Source organism: Leucoraja erinacea, chromosome 19, assembly GCF_028641065.1.
Source record: "Leucoraja erinacea ecotype New England chromosome 19, Leri_hhj_1, whole genome shotgun sequence".
Classification (NCBI taxonomy): Eukaryota; Metazoa; Chordata; class Chondrichthyes; order Rajiformes; family Rajidae; genus Leucoraja; species Leucoraja erinaceus.
Window position 1 is genome coordinate 20,635,846 of NC_073395.1, and position 16,687 is coordinate 20,652,532.

Here is a 16,687-nt window from a genome sequence, read left to right on the forward strand (position 1 = left end):
TTACACAAAGGTGTCTTTCAACTACAGCTTATCTTAATCGATTAAGTTGATTAGCACTTGATTAGTAAGGGTGTCAAAGGTTATGCAGAGGAGGCAGGAGAATGGAGTTGAGAAGGAAAGATAGATCAGTCATGATGGAATGGCAGAGTAGACCCGATGGGCCGGATGGCCTAATCCTGCTCCAAGAACCTATGGACATATTCCTAGACTCTCTGAATATTTATTAGCAATGTAACGAAACAATACCCAAAATATGTGTTTTAAAAAAAAAAAACGGTTTACATGCTTATTTTTTGTTAACATTTAACACAATATTCCTAGAAAAATGATATATACAGTTGTGAGTGGAGCTCAGTCTGAACAGGATACGATCTCAGCATTGTGTCACTGTTACATCCCAATTCAGGAATGGCTTCTTCCCAACAACCATCATGCTTATGCACACTACTAATGCCAACTAAACTCCGAAATACAAACTGCCCAGGTGGCATAAGGGACTTCGGGCTTCGTATTTCTTTTTGCACTACATTGTTTTTTTTTTAATTTATTGAACTTTTGACTTATAATGGTATCTGCTGAGTACCATTATTACATACCTGTTGTACTGCCGCAAATAAAAACTTCATTGTTTCATTTCAGGATACATGACAATAAAACACTGTCTCTGACTGATAAGATGTTAAAGATGTCATAAGATATTGTTTATGCAATATATTTTTTTCACACACTTCCTTACTGCATTGGAGATGGTCGTTCGGCCGATTCAATCAAGGCCAACTTCAGAAAAATTTCATTTACCCGCTTGCAGAAGGGTCTCGACCTGAAACGTCACCCATCCATTTTTTCCAGAGATACTGCCTGACCTGCTGAGGTACTCCAGCACTTTGTGCCCTTCAATCACCCACTTATTTCCCTGTAACCCATTCTCTCTCGCATGCCCATCAACTCCACTGTGATTCACCCACCACCCACTTGCTTGACATCAACCAACTAACTGACCAACCCCACACATCTTTGGGATGCAGGAGGAATCTGAATCATAAATGCAAAGTGTGAATGTGCAATTTCCACACACAGACAGCTTTATTTACTTGCATTTATAAACCAAAAGTCTCTCTCTCAGGTCCATGCTGGGAAACCAGCTGCACCAACGATGAGACCAGGGTAGTTCTCTCCAGCACTCGAACCAACACATCAACACTTAAAACAGATGATTTTAATGCTGCATCATTCAGTTGCAAAGTCCTCATGTTACTGGGTCATGAACTGCTCACCTTGTCTGCTTTCAGCCTCTTGAGGAATGAAGAGCTGTCAAAGCCTTTTGCCTGCCTGGCTTCTTGTAAGTGACTAATCATCCAAACATTTTTCCGCTGTTTAGCAAGATCTAATGGCGTTTCACCCTAGGAAGAGAGAAAATTAATAGTAGCAAATACAAGTGCATCCTGGCACTTCCATTTTATACCTCATTTTAGTTATTTAGTTAAAGATACAGTGTGGAAACAGGCCCTTTGGCCCATCGAGTCCACGCTGACCAATAATCAGCCGTACACTAGTTCTATCCTAAACCTAGGGACAATAACGAGTTTGGTATACCGAAAGCGCAAGGAATCATGGGATTTGTCAAAGGTCATTCGCGATAAAGAAAAGGCAAACAAAGCGCTGGCTGTATAAACTCTGTATAAATTCTTATCTTTATTCATGATTTATGTGTAAAACAATATTTAATCTGAGGAACAGGGGTGCCAAGTAGTGGGAAAGTGAGAGAGAGGGGGCAGTTGCGAGTGGGAGACGGGAGAGAGACTGGATTGGCAGAGATAAAATCTTGATAGCTGTGCTGCTGCGCGCACACAGACCCGCGCTTCATCCGCAGCCAGAATCGAACGTCAGGTCCCCGGCGCCGCAAGTGCTGCACTGGACCGTCGTTCCCTCCTCCCTGAGTGTCTCAACCCCGCCCGGGGGGGCGGCCAGAGACGTCCAGGGCGACCTGGACCGACGGGACACCGGCCCGGAGCAACGGTGCCCCCAGGCCCACAGCCAGCATGAAGAAGTGAGTGACCTATGACTTGGGCATGCGCAGTCCGAATACCGAACTCGCTTATTTATAGAGGCCAATTAACCTGCAAACCTGCAAGTCTTCAGAATATGCGAGTAAACCAGATCATTAAGAGAAAACCATCATGGTCATGGGAGAACGTACAAACCCCGTACAGACAGCACCCACAGTCAGGATTGAACCCTGGTCTTTGGCGCTGTAAGGCAGCAACTCTACCACTGCGGCATTGTGCTGCCCCACAGCTTTTAAATATTTGCATCAATTGAGTAATTAATACAATTATTTTAACCATAACTATATAAAGAGAACTGTAAACGTTTTAGCCCAAAAAGCACGACCAAGTTTGCTCACTCTCCCTCCTTCACTGTTCTTTTGAGACATTAAATAGAGGTCCTGTGGAGTTTCGAGACAACATAAATAATCTCAAAAATGCAAAAATGTTTTTGGAACAATATTGGTCTTCTTCATCGTACTGTTTCGACTTAACAAAGTTGTCTGAAAGTATTGATTAGTTGTAAATATCTGGGATATCCTCCGGGTGAAACCGATAAAAGCAAATTCTTGTTGAACACTGCAGACCTCATACTTAGAATTGGTTTGACGGATTCAGCATAGAAACAGGCCCTTTGATTCCCTGAGTCCACGCCGATCATCGATTACCCGTTCGCACTGGTTTGGTCTGAAGAAGGGCCTCGACTCAAAACGTCACCCATTCCATCTCTCCAGAGATGCTGCCTGACCTGCTGAGTTACTCCAGCCTTTTGTGTCTTTCTTCTGTTTAAACCGGCATCTGCTGATCCTTACACATTTCGTCTAATCCACTGCGAAATGTCCTCAAACTATGTCTACATTGAAGTTCTCCTCCTCTCTCCAACGAGAGTCCTGCAACATCCTCTCTCACTACTCCTCCTCTGTGATTCCTCCTGCTCTCCGACTCGAGGACCACGTTTTAACCCAGAGTCACAACCACAGGCAACCTCGGTGCTTGCCTGCGCCTCCATCTTCTACCTCATGGATTCCAGCTCCAGTTCCAGACATCCCAGTTTGGACCCAACCCGGATTACAGGTACCGACGGTCGATCTGCCGGTTTTTTCGCAACAGTTCTTCTTCCGTGCCCTGCGTTCCACACTGGCTGTGATGCGCCGGCACCAGCAGGCTCATGCTCTGACTCTCCCGCTGCTCTGGACCTCACTCACCCAGACCTGCAATTCACCCCAACTGTACTTCATTTGAGGCCAGATCCACGTCCTCAACAAATGCTTCCTTGCCTACCTGGATTCTAAAGATCACAAGCCTGCCCGCTTCCAGACGGGACCTTCTACCGACACTCCTCGAGTAAACCGCCCGCAGGCCTGTGGCTCCACTGTTGGATCACGCCGCCTGCCCGAACACCACGAGGCCGAGATTGCCACCACGAGGAGCAGCACCAACATCCACCGCCTTTGCCGACCTTCACCGCCTTCCTGGCCGAACCCAGGCCCGGACCACCGATACTGCCGCAGCTGCCGACTCTCACTGCCTCCCTGGAGCCAGTGCTGTTTGTCGAAAACTCTCACCACCTCCCCGGGACCTACCCCAGCCCCCCACTGGCCTCCACCAGCGAGTCCGTCGACTCTCGCCGCTCCACCGCCCACCAGCGGGCCGGAGCCGTCGCCTCACCGGAGTTCCAGGCTCAGCACCAGGCCCACAGCTTCCACGATGCAGACTCCCACACCACGTGGCCTGACTCTGCCCCCTCCTGCTACTGCTCCCTCCCTCCTACAAGGAACCTCAGTAGTGATGGGTCTTCCCCTTCCCCCTCTTTTGACCAGTTTACCCTGACCACACCCCATTTATACAATAGTCCTCATGGCCCCCCTTCTCTTTGAACACCCACCATCCCCCCCCCCCCCCCCCCCCCCACCACATCTCGTCTCGGTTTTTGTCCACTCCCTGGCCCACCTCTGACCCCAACCCTTGTCGTGTCTTCACCATCCACCCCTGGGCTCCCCCTTTCCGATATGGAACGAACGGTCTATCCTCAACAGAGGCCTCACTTTCATTCCCCCCTCCGCCCCCACCTCAACGTGTTCCGGGACCGCCACGACGTAGAGCTTTTCATCCGTCTACTCCACCTCCGTGCCTTTTTCTGGGGGAAGGAGTCCTCCCCACCCAGTGACGAGTCATCCTCCTGTCTCCACGGTCCCCCTCCTCTTGGACTCCCCAGAACGGCCTTCTACCCTCTCCAGACCTCTTGATTTCTAACTGCCGTGGTCTGAAGAAGGGTCTCGATCCGAAACGTCATCCATTCCTTCTCGCCAGAGATGCTGCCTGTTCCCGCTGAGTTACTCCAGCTTTTTGTGTCCATGTTATCCCACTTTTGCACCCCACTCCCTGCACACTAGGGGCATATTACAGAGGCCAATTAACTCACCAACACGCACGTCTTTGGGATGCGGGAGGAAACCGGAGCACCCGGCAGAAACCCACGGTGTTACAGGGAGAACATGCAAACTCCACACAGGCAGCAAGATCACAGGTCAGGATGGAACCCGGGTCACTGAGCCAGAGTGCTGCCCGTTGCATATTTCAATATCGTTTATACATCATTGAACTCCGATATCCTTTCTTGCAGATGACGCCAATTTTCACTGACAGTAATGACTGACAACCAAGAAATATCTGTGAATTATTTCCAAACATGACTTTAACGGGCAAAATGAAATCAAATCATACCTTGGCATTCTGAGAGTCGACATTAGCACCAGCTTCTAGCAGCAAACTGATCACAGTGGTGTTTCCAGCCAGTACTGCCCAGTGCAATGCCGAGTTCTTGTGGTACTTGTCTCCAAGATTCACCGATACGTTGAATGTGAGCAGCAATCTAGTAGGGTCCACACTGAAACGGAGAAACAATGATGTCGCTGGTTCATTCAGTCCGGTTATCAGCACCAGTAAAATTAAACCAGGCAAATCAAGTCTCTGACAAGTGCACACCCATAATGACTCGGTATGGTTTAAGTGTCAGTTCTAGTCCAGTGTTCAGACATTACGAAGAGTTATCTACTTACTGATCATGTAGAACACATCAAAAACAGAGCACATTTTAGGCACAGAACATGTCACATTGGGTAAAACACAAAGTGCTGGAGTAACTCACTGGGTCAGGCAGCATCTCCAGAGGACATGGATAGGCAACATTTCAGATCTGGACCCTCGAGTCTGAAGAAGGGTCGCAACCCGAAAGGTCGTCTCTACATTCTGACCCACTGATTGATTAAGTTACTCCAACACTTTTGTGTTTTGCTCAAGATTCCAGCATATGCAGTTCCTTGCACCTCCATGCTTTATGGGCTGCTGGGTCTTTGCACAGAAATTTACTAAAAAAATGATATGTTGAGAATATCGAGTGTAATAGACGTCATTAATTTACAATGCAATGAAAGCAATTAATAGATGAGTTAACTCTGACAAGTGCTCTGGAAAGGGGTTGGGGAGGAGAATATACTTTACAATGAAAGAGAGTACACAGTAGATGGGATTTGCTTGCCCTGACCAGCCTTTAATGCTTGGCCAAACTTGCCCCAAAGTGGCAGTGATAAGACTGTTCCCGGGAACTTTATTTGCCCATCTCACGTTACCAAGAAGAATGAGATTCCAAGATACTGCTTCAACACTGAAGGAAAACTGATACGTTCAAATCAGGACAGCCCAGATCTTCATTGATACTTTATTAATGATACTTTAATGATTAATGATATATTATACCTCTTGGAAGCAAAGGTATTTCCATGACACCCAGCCAGTATTTACAATGGGCAAAGGCTGAGGGATTGGAAGCTGCCTCTTCTGGTGGAGGACTTCAAGTGAACTGCCAAAACTTTAGACTTTAAACTTTAGAGATACAGTACGGAAACAGGCTCTTTGTCTCAGAGTTCGAGCCAGCCAGTGATCATGCAATACACTAACGCTATCCTACACAATAGGGACAATTTACAATTTTTACCAAACCCAATTAACCTATAAACCAGTAGAAAAGCGCGAAAATCCACATGGTCTCTGCGAGAATGTACAAACTCTGTACAGACAGCACCTATAATCTGGGTCAAACCCGGGTTTCTGGCGCTGTAAGGCAGCAACTCTACCGCTTTGCCACTGTGCTGCCCATTCAGGGTGGCATTCAGTGTCCATCCTTGATTGCCCTTAAGCTGTTAAAGACTCAACACTTAGATGGATCTAGAGCGACATATAGGCCTTAGGGCAAGGATGACAGATTTGTTTTTGTGAAAGATGGTAAGGGGACACACTGTTGGCTTACAGCGCTGGTGACCCGGGTTCGATCCTGACTACGGGTGCTGTCTGTACAGAGATTGTACGTTTCCCCTGCGACCACGTGAATTTTCTCTGGGTTCTCCGGTTTCCTCCCACATTCTAAAGGCGTCCAGATTTGTAGATTATTTGGCTTCTGTAAATTGTTCCTAGTGTGTGGGAAAGAAATAGTGTATGGGTCATCGCTGGTCGGCACAGACTCGGTGGGCCGAAGAGCCTATTTCCACACCATATATCTAAAACTAAAAAGGAAGTGGCATGAATGGGATTTTATGGTCATTTCATGGTTTGTTCCCCTTAGTAAAGCCATCAGTAAATCTATTCACAACCCCATTCGGGAAGTATATTCCAGGTGCTAACCTGAGTTAGTGGAACATTAAGAGGACACCGTATAGAATATACTACAAAATGGCCACCATATTTAATGTAACCGGTTTTCAGAAAAGTGGGAGCCATTGAAGCAAAACAGCAGGACGCTCGCGAGCTGAGACCGTTCTAACCTGTGCGTCCTGTAAGCAGCCCACATCAACGGCGTCATTCCGTTCTGGTCCATCATGTCAACATCCTGAAAGAAAGTCAAAAGAAGGTTAAATCAAAATATTACATTGTTACTGCAAATCACGCAAAATTTCAGTGGCTAGAATTTCCATAATGACACAAATCTAACCTCCAGAACTCTGAAGAAAACTACCCCAATTTGCACCATGATTCAGTGATTAGAATTCCCCTCATGGGGATCATTGGGGTCAATATTGAATTCCACAACTTCAGGTAACCAATGGGCCTGTCCCACTTACGCGATTTTTCAGACGACTGCCGGCGACTGTCAGAATGGAACACACACACACACATCGCTTCCTTCACCAGCCCGTTATGCAGGCAGGGGACACGGCAAGCGGGGGAGCGCTGTCTGAGTGAAATTCACACGGTGCAAAGCCAACGTGATACAGACACACACGACGATGAACACGGAGGTTCCCGCTATAATTAAGACGGTGAAAGCACAGTAAGTCCTTTAAAATAGTGGAGGAGAGGGGGGGGGGGGGGGGGGGGGGGGGAATGGGGAGACGTGGGGGGGGGAGAAAGAGTAGAGACGGCTTTCAAGAAGTCAGAGATATGCGGCTGTGAAGCTCGGCGAACATTAACATTACCGGTCGGTTATCCTTGGTTCTGAAAACTACTGTGCCAATGAAATTCACCGGTCAGCACCGGCGACAACCTACGACTTCCTGGCGACCCACTACCACTGCACCTACGGCACGAGAATTCTCGATACTCTCATGGCGGCTTCATTCTGGTCGCCGATCAGAATGAGGCAGCGACTAGTTCCGAGAATACGGTATCTCCTCACGACCATGAAGGCGACTTCCCTGCAACCACCCGTGAACATGTGGCGACCATGTGGCTACCACATAGTCGCCCAAGTGGGACAGGCCCATTACTTGCTTGCTTTCTTTGCGTCAGAACTGGTCAGGTTTGCTGCAGGAAATACACCAGCAGATGGTGCTGGAGAGTGGTGACTCTTCATGCTCTTCTCAGAAAAGGATTGACTGTCATCCCACATAATCACTCTACTCTTTTGTAAATCTCTTTTCTATATTCTGCATTCTGTATCTTAAGTACTTTAAGATACGTTCTGTATCTTAAATACCCTATCTTAAATCAGAGTATTAAAGCACTCTTGACTCAAATCAATAAAACCCCATAACACCAAATATGCTGGGAGCCATTGGTTACGCAACATGGGGGCATAATACTTCTTTAAAATGGTTTGCTTTTGAATCGCATGTCTATTGTGCAATAGCCGTGAGCTTGGTTTCCTTTTAGAGTAATTTCCTTTATCGCTTGCACCATCGTTTTGTTTTTCATCTTTACTGTATTTCTTCCCCTCTCCGTATGATATTTTCAAGTTGGCTCTTCAACTGTTTGTCTCGCTGATGTAGAGGCCACATCGGGATCACCGGACATAATGGGCAAGCGTAAACCAGGCTGTCGCTTTGCCAAGCACTTGCTTTCTGTTTGCAATGGACATACTGACCTCCCGAATACAGGCCGATTCAACTCCGCTGCACATTCCCACATAGACCTGTCTGACCTCAGCCTTTTCCGCTGCCAAGATGAGGCTGAACGCAGATGAAAAGAAAAACACCTTACATTCTGCCTGGGTAGTCTACAACCCACACCTCGTGTTCCTTTCTCCCTAATGATCAACCAGGGTCCTCTCACGCTTCCAAACCCACCTTCCCCCTCCTCGCACCCTTCCACCCGGTCCCTTCCACAGCCCCTCAGTTACTTTCCATCCCCCATCAACTGCCCATCAACCAGGCATGTGCCGTGAGTGATTACTCAGAGTAGGCAGTCAGTAGGCTTTAAAAAAATCTTAAACTGCGCACTGCGCATGCATATAAAGTCTTCAAAAGCCATATCTCTTAATAAAGTACCGTATATCCTGGCAATTAAGATGCACCTGCGTCTAAGGCTCACCCCCATTTTGAGTTGCTAAATTTTGAAAGAAAGCTGGCGGGACATAGAATTTCTCACACTCAAATAAATGAAAATAAAGAAAGTAACAATTCAATTTGCCCAAGGCTTACAAATCTCCTTCATTCTGAATTACTGAATGGGGGGGTGCGGTGGAGGGTGACGGCAGGTGGAGAGATGGGTGAAAAACAGGAGCACACCGGGACAAGTTGAATCAGTTGTGATCTTAATGAATGACAATACTAGTTCAAGGGACCAATTGGGGGGAGAGTTCCTTTCACAGCCTGTGGAGAGTCTGGCCAGGGTAAAGTTGCGGGGAGAGCAGGAGCGTTGAGAAGGAGGGGGTCGGGGATAATGCCAGTAACTCACTCACCGCTGTCGCGGCGCTCCGGGCTCGCTCATGTCAGCCGCTTCCCGCAAATCATTAAATTCCGACTGCCACCTGGGTTTCAGCAACTAAGTTACAGAGCAAGGTTAAAAAAGTTAGGTCTTTATTCTTTGGAGCGCAGAAGGTTAAGGGGGGACTTGATAGAGGTATTTAAAATGACGAGAGGCATAGACAGTGTTGACGTGGATAAGCTTTTTCCATTGAGAGTAGGGAAGATTCAAACAAGAGGACATGATTTGAGAATTAAGGGACAGAAGTTTTGGGGTAACATGAGGGGGAACTACTTTACTCAGAGAGTGGTAGCTGTGTGGAATGAGCTTCCAGTTGAAGTGGTGGAGGCAGGTTTCGATTTTATCATTTAAAAATAAATTGGATAGGTATATGGATGGGAAAGAAATGGAGGGTTATGGTCTGAGTGCAGGTAATAATAATAATAATAATAATACATTTTATTTATGGGCGCCTTTCAAGAGTCTCAATGACACCTTACAAAAATTTAGCAGGTAGAGTAAAAACATGTAAGGGGAATGAAATAAATAGTAGAGACATGACTAGTACACAAAGTAAATACAGAACTCAATTCAAAACACAATATGAGTCAATTAATGCACAGATGAAAAGGGAGGGGGACGTGGGGCTAAGGATAGGCAGAGGTGAAGAGATGGGACTTGAGGCGGGACTGGAAGATGGTGAGGGACACAGAATTGCGGATCAGTTGGGGGAGGGAGTTCCAGAGCCTGGGAGCTGCCCTGGAGAAAGCTCTGTCCCCAAAACTGCTGGAGGTTGGACGTGGATGGAGAGGACACCGGCTGATGTGGATCTGAGGGACCGTGAGGGTTGGTAGTAGGAGAGGAGGTCAGTGAGATATGGGGGGGCCAGATGGTGGAGGGCTTTGTAGGTGAGGACCAGGATTTTGTAGGTGATCCGGTGGGAGATGGGAAGCCAGTGAAGTTGTTTGAGGACTGGAGTGATGTGATGCCAGGATTTGGTGTGGGTGATGAGTCGGGCGGCTGCGTTCTGGACCAGTTGGAGTCGGTTGATGTAGCTGGAGCTGATGCCAAGGAGAAGTGAGTTGCAATAGTCCAGTCGGGAGGAGATGAAGGCATGGATGAGTCTTTCAGCAGCGGGAGGTGTGAGAGAGGGTCTGAGTTTGGCGATGTTGCGGAGATGAAAGAAGGAGGTTTTAATGGCATGGCGGATGTGAGGCTCAAGGGAGAGGGTGGAATCAAACATCACGCCAAGGTTGCGGGCCTGGGGAGATGGGGAGACAGTGGTGCCGTCGATGGTGAGAGTGGGGTTATTGATTTTGCTGAGTGTGGTTTTGGAGCCTATGAGGAGGAATTCTGTCTTATCGCTGTTGAGTTTGAGGAAGTTATGTTCCATCCAGGTTTTTATAGCTGACAAACAGGAGTTGATATGGGAGAGGGGGGGGTTGTGGGGGGATTTGGTGCCGAGGTAGATCTGGGTGTCATCGGCGTAACAGTGGAAGTCCAGGTTGAAGTGGCGGAGTATCTGACCAAGGGGGAGGATGTAGATGATGAAGAAGAGGAGGCCGAGTACGGAGCCTTGGGGAACGCCTTGAGTGACTGTGGCTGTAGCAGAGGTGTGGTTGTGGAGAGAGATGAAGTGGGATCTGTTGGAAAGATAGGAACGGAGCCAGCTGAGTACTGAGCCTTCAATGCCGAGGTCTTTGAGTCTGGTGAGCAGAATGTTATGGTTCACTGTATCGAAGGCTGCGCTCAGGTCGAGGAGGATGAGGATGTTGAGGGAACCAGTGTCAGCAGAGGTGAGGAGGTCGTTGAGGATTTTGAGGAGAGCAGTTTCTGTGCTACGGAGGGGGCGAAAGCCAGATTGGAGGTGTTCAAGTAGGTTATACGCAAGGAGATGGGAATGAAGTTGCGACGCAACGATACGCTCCAAGTAGATGGGACTTGGGGAGAATAAGTGTTTGGCATGGACTAGAAGGGCCGAGATGGCCTGTTTCCGTGCTGTAATTGTTATATGGTTATATGGCAGCAGGACATGGCCTCACTTGCTGTGCTGAGTGACACTGCATGGTATTCCCTGCCCGGTCCGTGTCTTTCAATGTAGACCGGACAGTGAGGGGACCAGCTCAAGAGCGGGTCAGCGGGCGATGGATAACAATACAGCGGACGGTGGAGCTTACTCCTGTGTCAGCGCGAGTAACCTTGATTGGTCCCTTGATCGTGCTGAGTTTCTGGTATGATCCCCGAACCCCTCCTTCTCAACGCTCCTGCATTCCCCACAACTTTACCCCTCGAACTTGTGCGTGTGGCCAGACTCCCCACATGCTGTGAAAGGAACTCTCTCCTCCCCCCAGCCGCTTCCCACTTTACAGCTGCTTCCCATCAGCTGCCAGCAATGTGGGATAGACTTCTTGATGTTGCTGTACTGAGGAATATGCAAGTCTATCTTTCTTGGCCAACAACCTAACCTTCGACCTCCAAGACGCAGGTAAATGTTTGTGCCTTATTTTTGGGTAAAAAATAACGTCTTCATTGCCGAGAAATACGGTATTTAAAAACATATAGCTCAGAAATGTACTTACCACATTATTTGTACACAAACTCCATTCTTCTCTCTTTGTTTTTTAAGAAACTCTTAAGATAATGGCAATTCATGTTTGAAAAACCCGCAGTAGGCTGCTGCACAGTACGCAGTCCACGGTGCAAAGGCAGAATTTCAGCTGCCTTCAGCTCCCCTTGTCCGTGAAGGCTTGAAGCACGTGAGCTGAACATAGTTTCGCGTGTTATAAGTACTGCGCATGACAGGCACGGAGAATTATGTCTACAGATCGATCTCTTAGGTAGGCATAATTCCCCCGTGCCTTTACTATTTATAAATTATCATTTTATAATTTTAGTCAGGGTAGGTAGTGCCTGCCTTGCCTACCCTGATGCCACGTGCCTGCTATCAACCTCCCTCCCCCCCCTTTTCCACTTATCACCTTACTTATCAGATTCCAGAATGCACAGCCTTTTGTCATCACCACTTATCACCTCCCAGCCTCTATCACGATCTCCATACTTCCATCTCTCACCTGGCTCCATCTGCCAGCTCCCTCACCTCTTTACGCTTTACATCTCCACTCTCTATGATTCAGTGGTTCCTTATGATCACGTGTACTAAGGTACAGTGAAATAATAACAAAACCATCGAACCATTGAGGTCTTTTTTTTGCATTCAGTTAAGTAAGATTATTGTGTGTCGGATGGAACTGCAGATGCTGGTTTATACGGAAGATAGACACAAAATGCTGGAGTAACTCAGCAGGTCAGGCAGCATCTCTGGAGAAACAGGATGAGTTCAAACTCAGCACTTAAAGGAGTGACTCCTTTTTCTCCAGAGATGCTGCCTGATCTGCTGAGATACTCCAGCACTTTGAGTCCATCTTCAGTAAGTTTATGGCTCTGCTCTTTATCCTGATGCAGCTCAACCCTAAATGTCAACCGCCCTTCTGCCTCCATAGACGCTGCCTGACCCACTGAGTTCTTCCAGCAAATTATTTGTGTTCAGACCCCAGTATCTCTAATCTCATGCGAATCTATAAAATGCACTAGATAACAAAAGATTGTAGATACATTTTCTAGTCAGGGTAATGTGCAACGTGGGAGGGAAACCTGTAGGTGGCACTGTTCTATGTAAATGTCTCTTCTGTCATTCTGAAGGAGAGTCCCAATCCGAAACATTGCCTATCCATGTACTCCAGAGATGCTTCCTGGCCCGCTGAGTTACTCCTGCACTTTGTGTTCTGCGTCAGATTCCCACATTTGTGCCAAGGTGTCTCCTCGGTTCTCAACATCCTCCTGCCTACAACTTAAAAGCACATACTTATTTTTTTTCACCTTTCCAGTTTAGTTCAGAGACACAGCATGAAAACAGGCCCTTCGGCTCATTGAATCCATGCTGACCATCCATCACCTGTTCACACTAGTTCTAACGTATACCCACCTTTTCATCCATTCCCACACTAGTTCCATTTATGTAAATTATAGATGCCGATTAACTTACAAATCTGCACATCCTTGAGATATTGGAGGAAACCAGTGCAACTGGAATAAACCCATGCGGTCACAGGGAGAACGTACAAACTCCATTCAGACAGCATCCGTAGTCAAGATCGAACCAGAGTCTCTGGTGCTGTGAGGCAGCAGCTCCACCTTGATGAAGAGTCCTTGACCTGACGGGCACACCATTACTCACTCGACAGAGGCTGCTTGACAACATAATTGTTTGCAACATCTTACTTTATGCCTCGGATTTCTATCATCTGCATTTTGTTTGCTCCAATTGTTGCCTCTGTCTTTCTTGGTTAAAGAAGTACACCAGTAGTGGCGAGCGCTAATATCTAAGGCGGCAGTGTGATGCTGTTTTCTCCCAACACTGAGTCCTTGTGTTGCGCAGAGCTATGTTTAAAAGTAAGCTAAATATTTACCTGCCCTTTTGCGATCAGGTACGCGACAATAGATGTATGCCCAAACTGGGCAGCCAGGTGGATACAGCTACAACCTTCTCCATCAATCAAGGAGGGCTCTGCCCCATACTTCATAAGGTGCACAACCATGGACAAGTGGCCCTGCCTAGAAGGAGCACAACAGAATAGTTGACATTAATATGATGAAGCATTGCCAAGGATTTGCCACAAGATTTCTTATTCCTCCATAAAACATTTGACTTGATACCCCACCATGGTTGTTTAATATCTGCACGAGAAGTGACAGAATAAATATGGCAATAAGGAGTTATGCAGCCCCATGCGGATTCCAGGGCACATTTATGGAGCTGTACGGACAAATATGTAACTGAGTGGGTCAGGCAGAATTTCTGGAAAAGGGTCCTGACCCAAAACATCACATCCCTGTTCTCCAGAAATACTGCCTGATCCGCTGAGTTACTCCAGCATTTTGTGCCTTACGTTTTTTAAAAACTTGAACTCGGATTATGTTTGGATTGATGATGGGATTCTTGCTTTATGTTTATAATAACATCCACCGGGTGGCGCCAGCAGTGGCTGCCTCGCCAACAGTCTGTCTGTCCTTTCTTCTGTTTTGTTCATTTAAGTACGTGTGAAAGAGTATGTTTTTGTGTTCCTTTGTATTGTTTTATTTGGGAGTGGGGGAAACCTTTCTCAATCTCTTACCTTGACGGAGATGTTTTTCCGTATCGTTTCTCCGTCCCCACTGCGGCCATACATCGTGGATTGGCGCGGCCTTTCCTGGAGACCGACCTGGCGCTTCAACCGCGGGCGCAGCACGGACTTACCATCATGGAGCTTGCGATCCCTTTGCCGGGGATCGACTGTGGAGAGCTCCAACCGCGGGCCTGTGGACTTTAACATCATGGAGCCCATGGCCCCTGGTTAGAGACCGATTTGTGAACTCCAAGCTGCGGAGAGATTCAACCGTCCCGGCGCGAGGGCTTCGGATCATCGGCTGCCGGAGCTTTGATCGCCCCGACTGCGGATGGTTCAACAGCCCCGACCGCGGGAGAATAAAGAGGGAGAAGATTGGACTTTATAACCTTCCATCCCAGTGAGGAATGTGGGGAGCCGCTGTGGTGGATGTTTATGTTAACTTTTATTTTAAGTGGCTGTGTGTCTTGTTGCTTTTCACTTAGTATGGCTGTATTGTAACTCAAATTTCACCTTAATTGGTACATGTGACAATAAACTGACCTCAAAACCTTGACACCCTATACGCTATGTTTCAGATTGATCCTAGCTGGTTGTGCTTTTTGGTTGCAGGAGGTGGCATGGACTCTAATGAACCCTGGCACACCCAGGATTAGCTCTCCAAGGACATATGAAACCATGCAAAGTGTTACCTCGTTGCCCAGTGGAGAGGGGTAGAGTTCAGGTCTCCTCCCAACTGATCCACAAGTGCACCCTTTGAAATATAGTATCTGAAATAAATATAAATAATGATTCCATTAACAGAATATCAGAGAAACATTCACCCAAGCATTTTATCATCCAATAGTTGAAACACATTAAACATCGACTAGACACAAAATGCTGCAGTAACTCAGCGGCACAGACAGCATCTCTGGAGAGAACGAATGGGTGACATTTCGGGTCGAGACCCTTCTTCAGACTGATTTCGGGAGAGAGGGCGGAGACAGTAAGACTGGTGGGAGAACTGGGAAGGGGGTGCAGATGCAGAAAGAGGGAAAGCAAGGGCTATTTGAAGTTAGAGAAGTCAATGTTCATACCGCTGGGGTGTAAGCTACCCAAGCAAAATATAAGGTGCTGCTCCTCCAATTTGCTCTGGGCCTCACTCTGACAATGGAGGAGGCCCAGGACAGAAAGGTCAGATTGGGAATGGGAGGTGGAGTTAAAGTGCTGAGCAACCGGGAGATCAGGTTAAGGCAGACTGAGCGGAGGTGTTCAGTGAAACGATCGCCGAGCCTGCGCTTTGTCTCGCCGATGTATACCTGCGCTTTGTCTCACCGATGATACCAGTTGACACCTGGAACAGTGGATACAGCAGATGAGGTTGGAGGAGGTGCAAGTTAACCTCTGCCTCATCTGAAAAGACTGTCGGGGTCTTTGGATAGAGTTGAGGGGGGAGGTAAAGGGACAGGTGTTGAATCTCCTGCGGTTGCAGGGAAAGTACCTGGGGAGGGGGTGGTTTGGGTGGGAGGGGCAGAGTTGACCAGGAATTTGCAGAGGGAACGGTCTCTGCGGAAAAAAACAGAAAAGGATGGAGATGGGAAGATGTGGCCAGTAGTGGGATCCCGCTGGAGGTGGCAAAAGTATTGGAGGATTATATGCTGTATGCGATGGCTGATGGGGTGGAAGGTGAGGACAAGAACGACTCTGGCCTTATTGTGAATGGGGGAAGGGGAAGCAAGAGAGGATCTGCGGGATATCGAGGAGATCCTAGCGAGAGCCTCATCTATAATGGAAGAGGTGAACCCCCGTTTCCTAAAGAATGAGGACATCTCCGATGATCTAGTATGGATAACCTCATCCTGGGCGCAGATGCGGCGTAGACAGAGGAATTGGGAGTAGGGGATAGAGTCTTTACAGGAAGCAGGGTGGGAAGAAGTGTAGTTAGATAGCTATGGGAGTCAGTAGGTTTGTAATAGATGTCTCCTGTGATGGAGATGGTGATGGAGATGGTGAGATCCAGAAACGGTAGGGAGATGTCGGAGATGGTCCAAGTGAATTTGAGGGTAGGATGAAAATTAGTCGTGGTTGATGAAGTCAGTGAGTTCTGCATGGGTGCAGGAGGCAGCACCGATGCAGTCGTCAAAGCAGCGGAGGTAGAGTTCGGGGATAGGGCCAGTGTACGCTGGAACAGTGATTGTTCGACGTACTAAAATGAGACATGCATAGCTGGGGCCCATGCGAGTGCCCGTAGCTACGCCTCGGATTTGGAGGAAGTGGGAGGAGTCGAAGGAGAAGTTGTTGAGGGCCAGGACCAGCTCTGGT

General features: G+C 47.7%; 1 protein-coding gene across 1 annotated transcript in view; it reads right to left on the reverse strand.

The window, feature by feature from the left end:
• The window catches only part of zdhhc17 (zinc finger DHHC-type palmitoyltransferase 17), a 75,483-nt gene that overhangs the window by 13,076 nt on the left and 45,720 nt on the right, over nt 1-16,687 (reverse strand). Inside the window, exons 4-8 of the mRNA XM_055650564.1 lie at nt 15,076-15,153; nt 13,688-13,832; nt 6,863-6,927; nt 4,770-4,932; nt 1,275-1,400 (exon numbers count right to left, since the gene is read on the reverse strand). Of these exons, the coding sequence (XP_055506539.1) occupies nt 1,275-1,400; nt 4,770-4,932; nt 6,863-6,927; nt 13,688-13,832; nt 15,076-15,153 (577 nt within the window). The remainder of the gene's footprint in view (nt 1-1,274; nt 1,401-4,769; nt 4,933-6,862; nt 6,928-13,687; nt 13,833-15,075; nt 15,154-16,687) is intronic.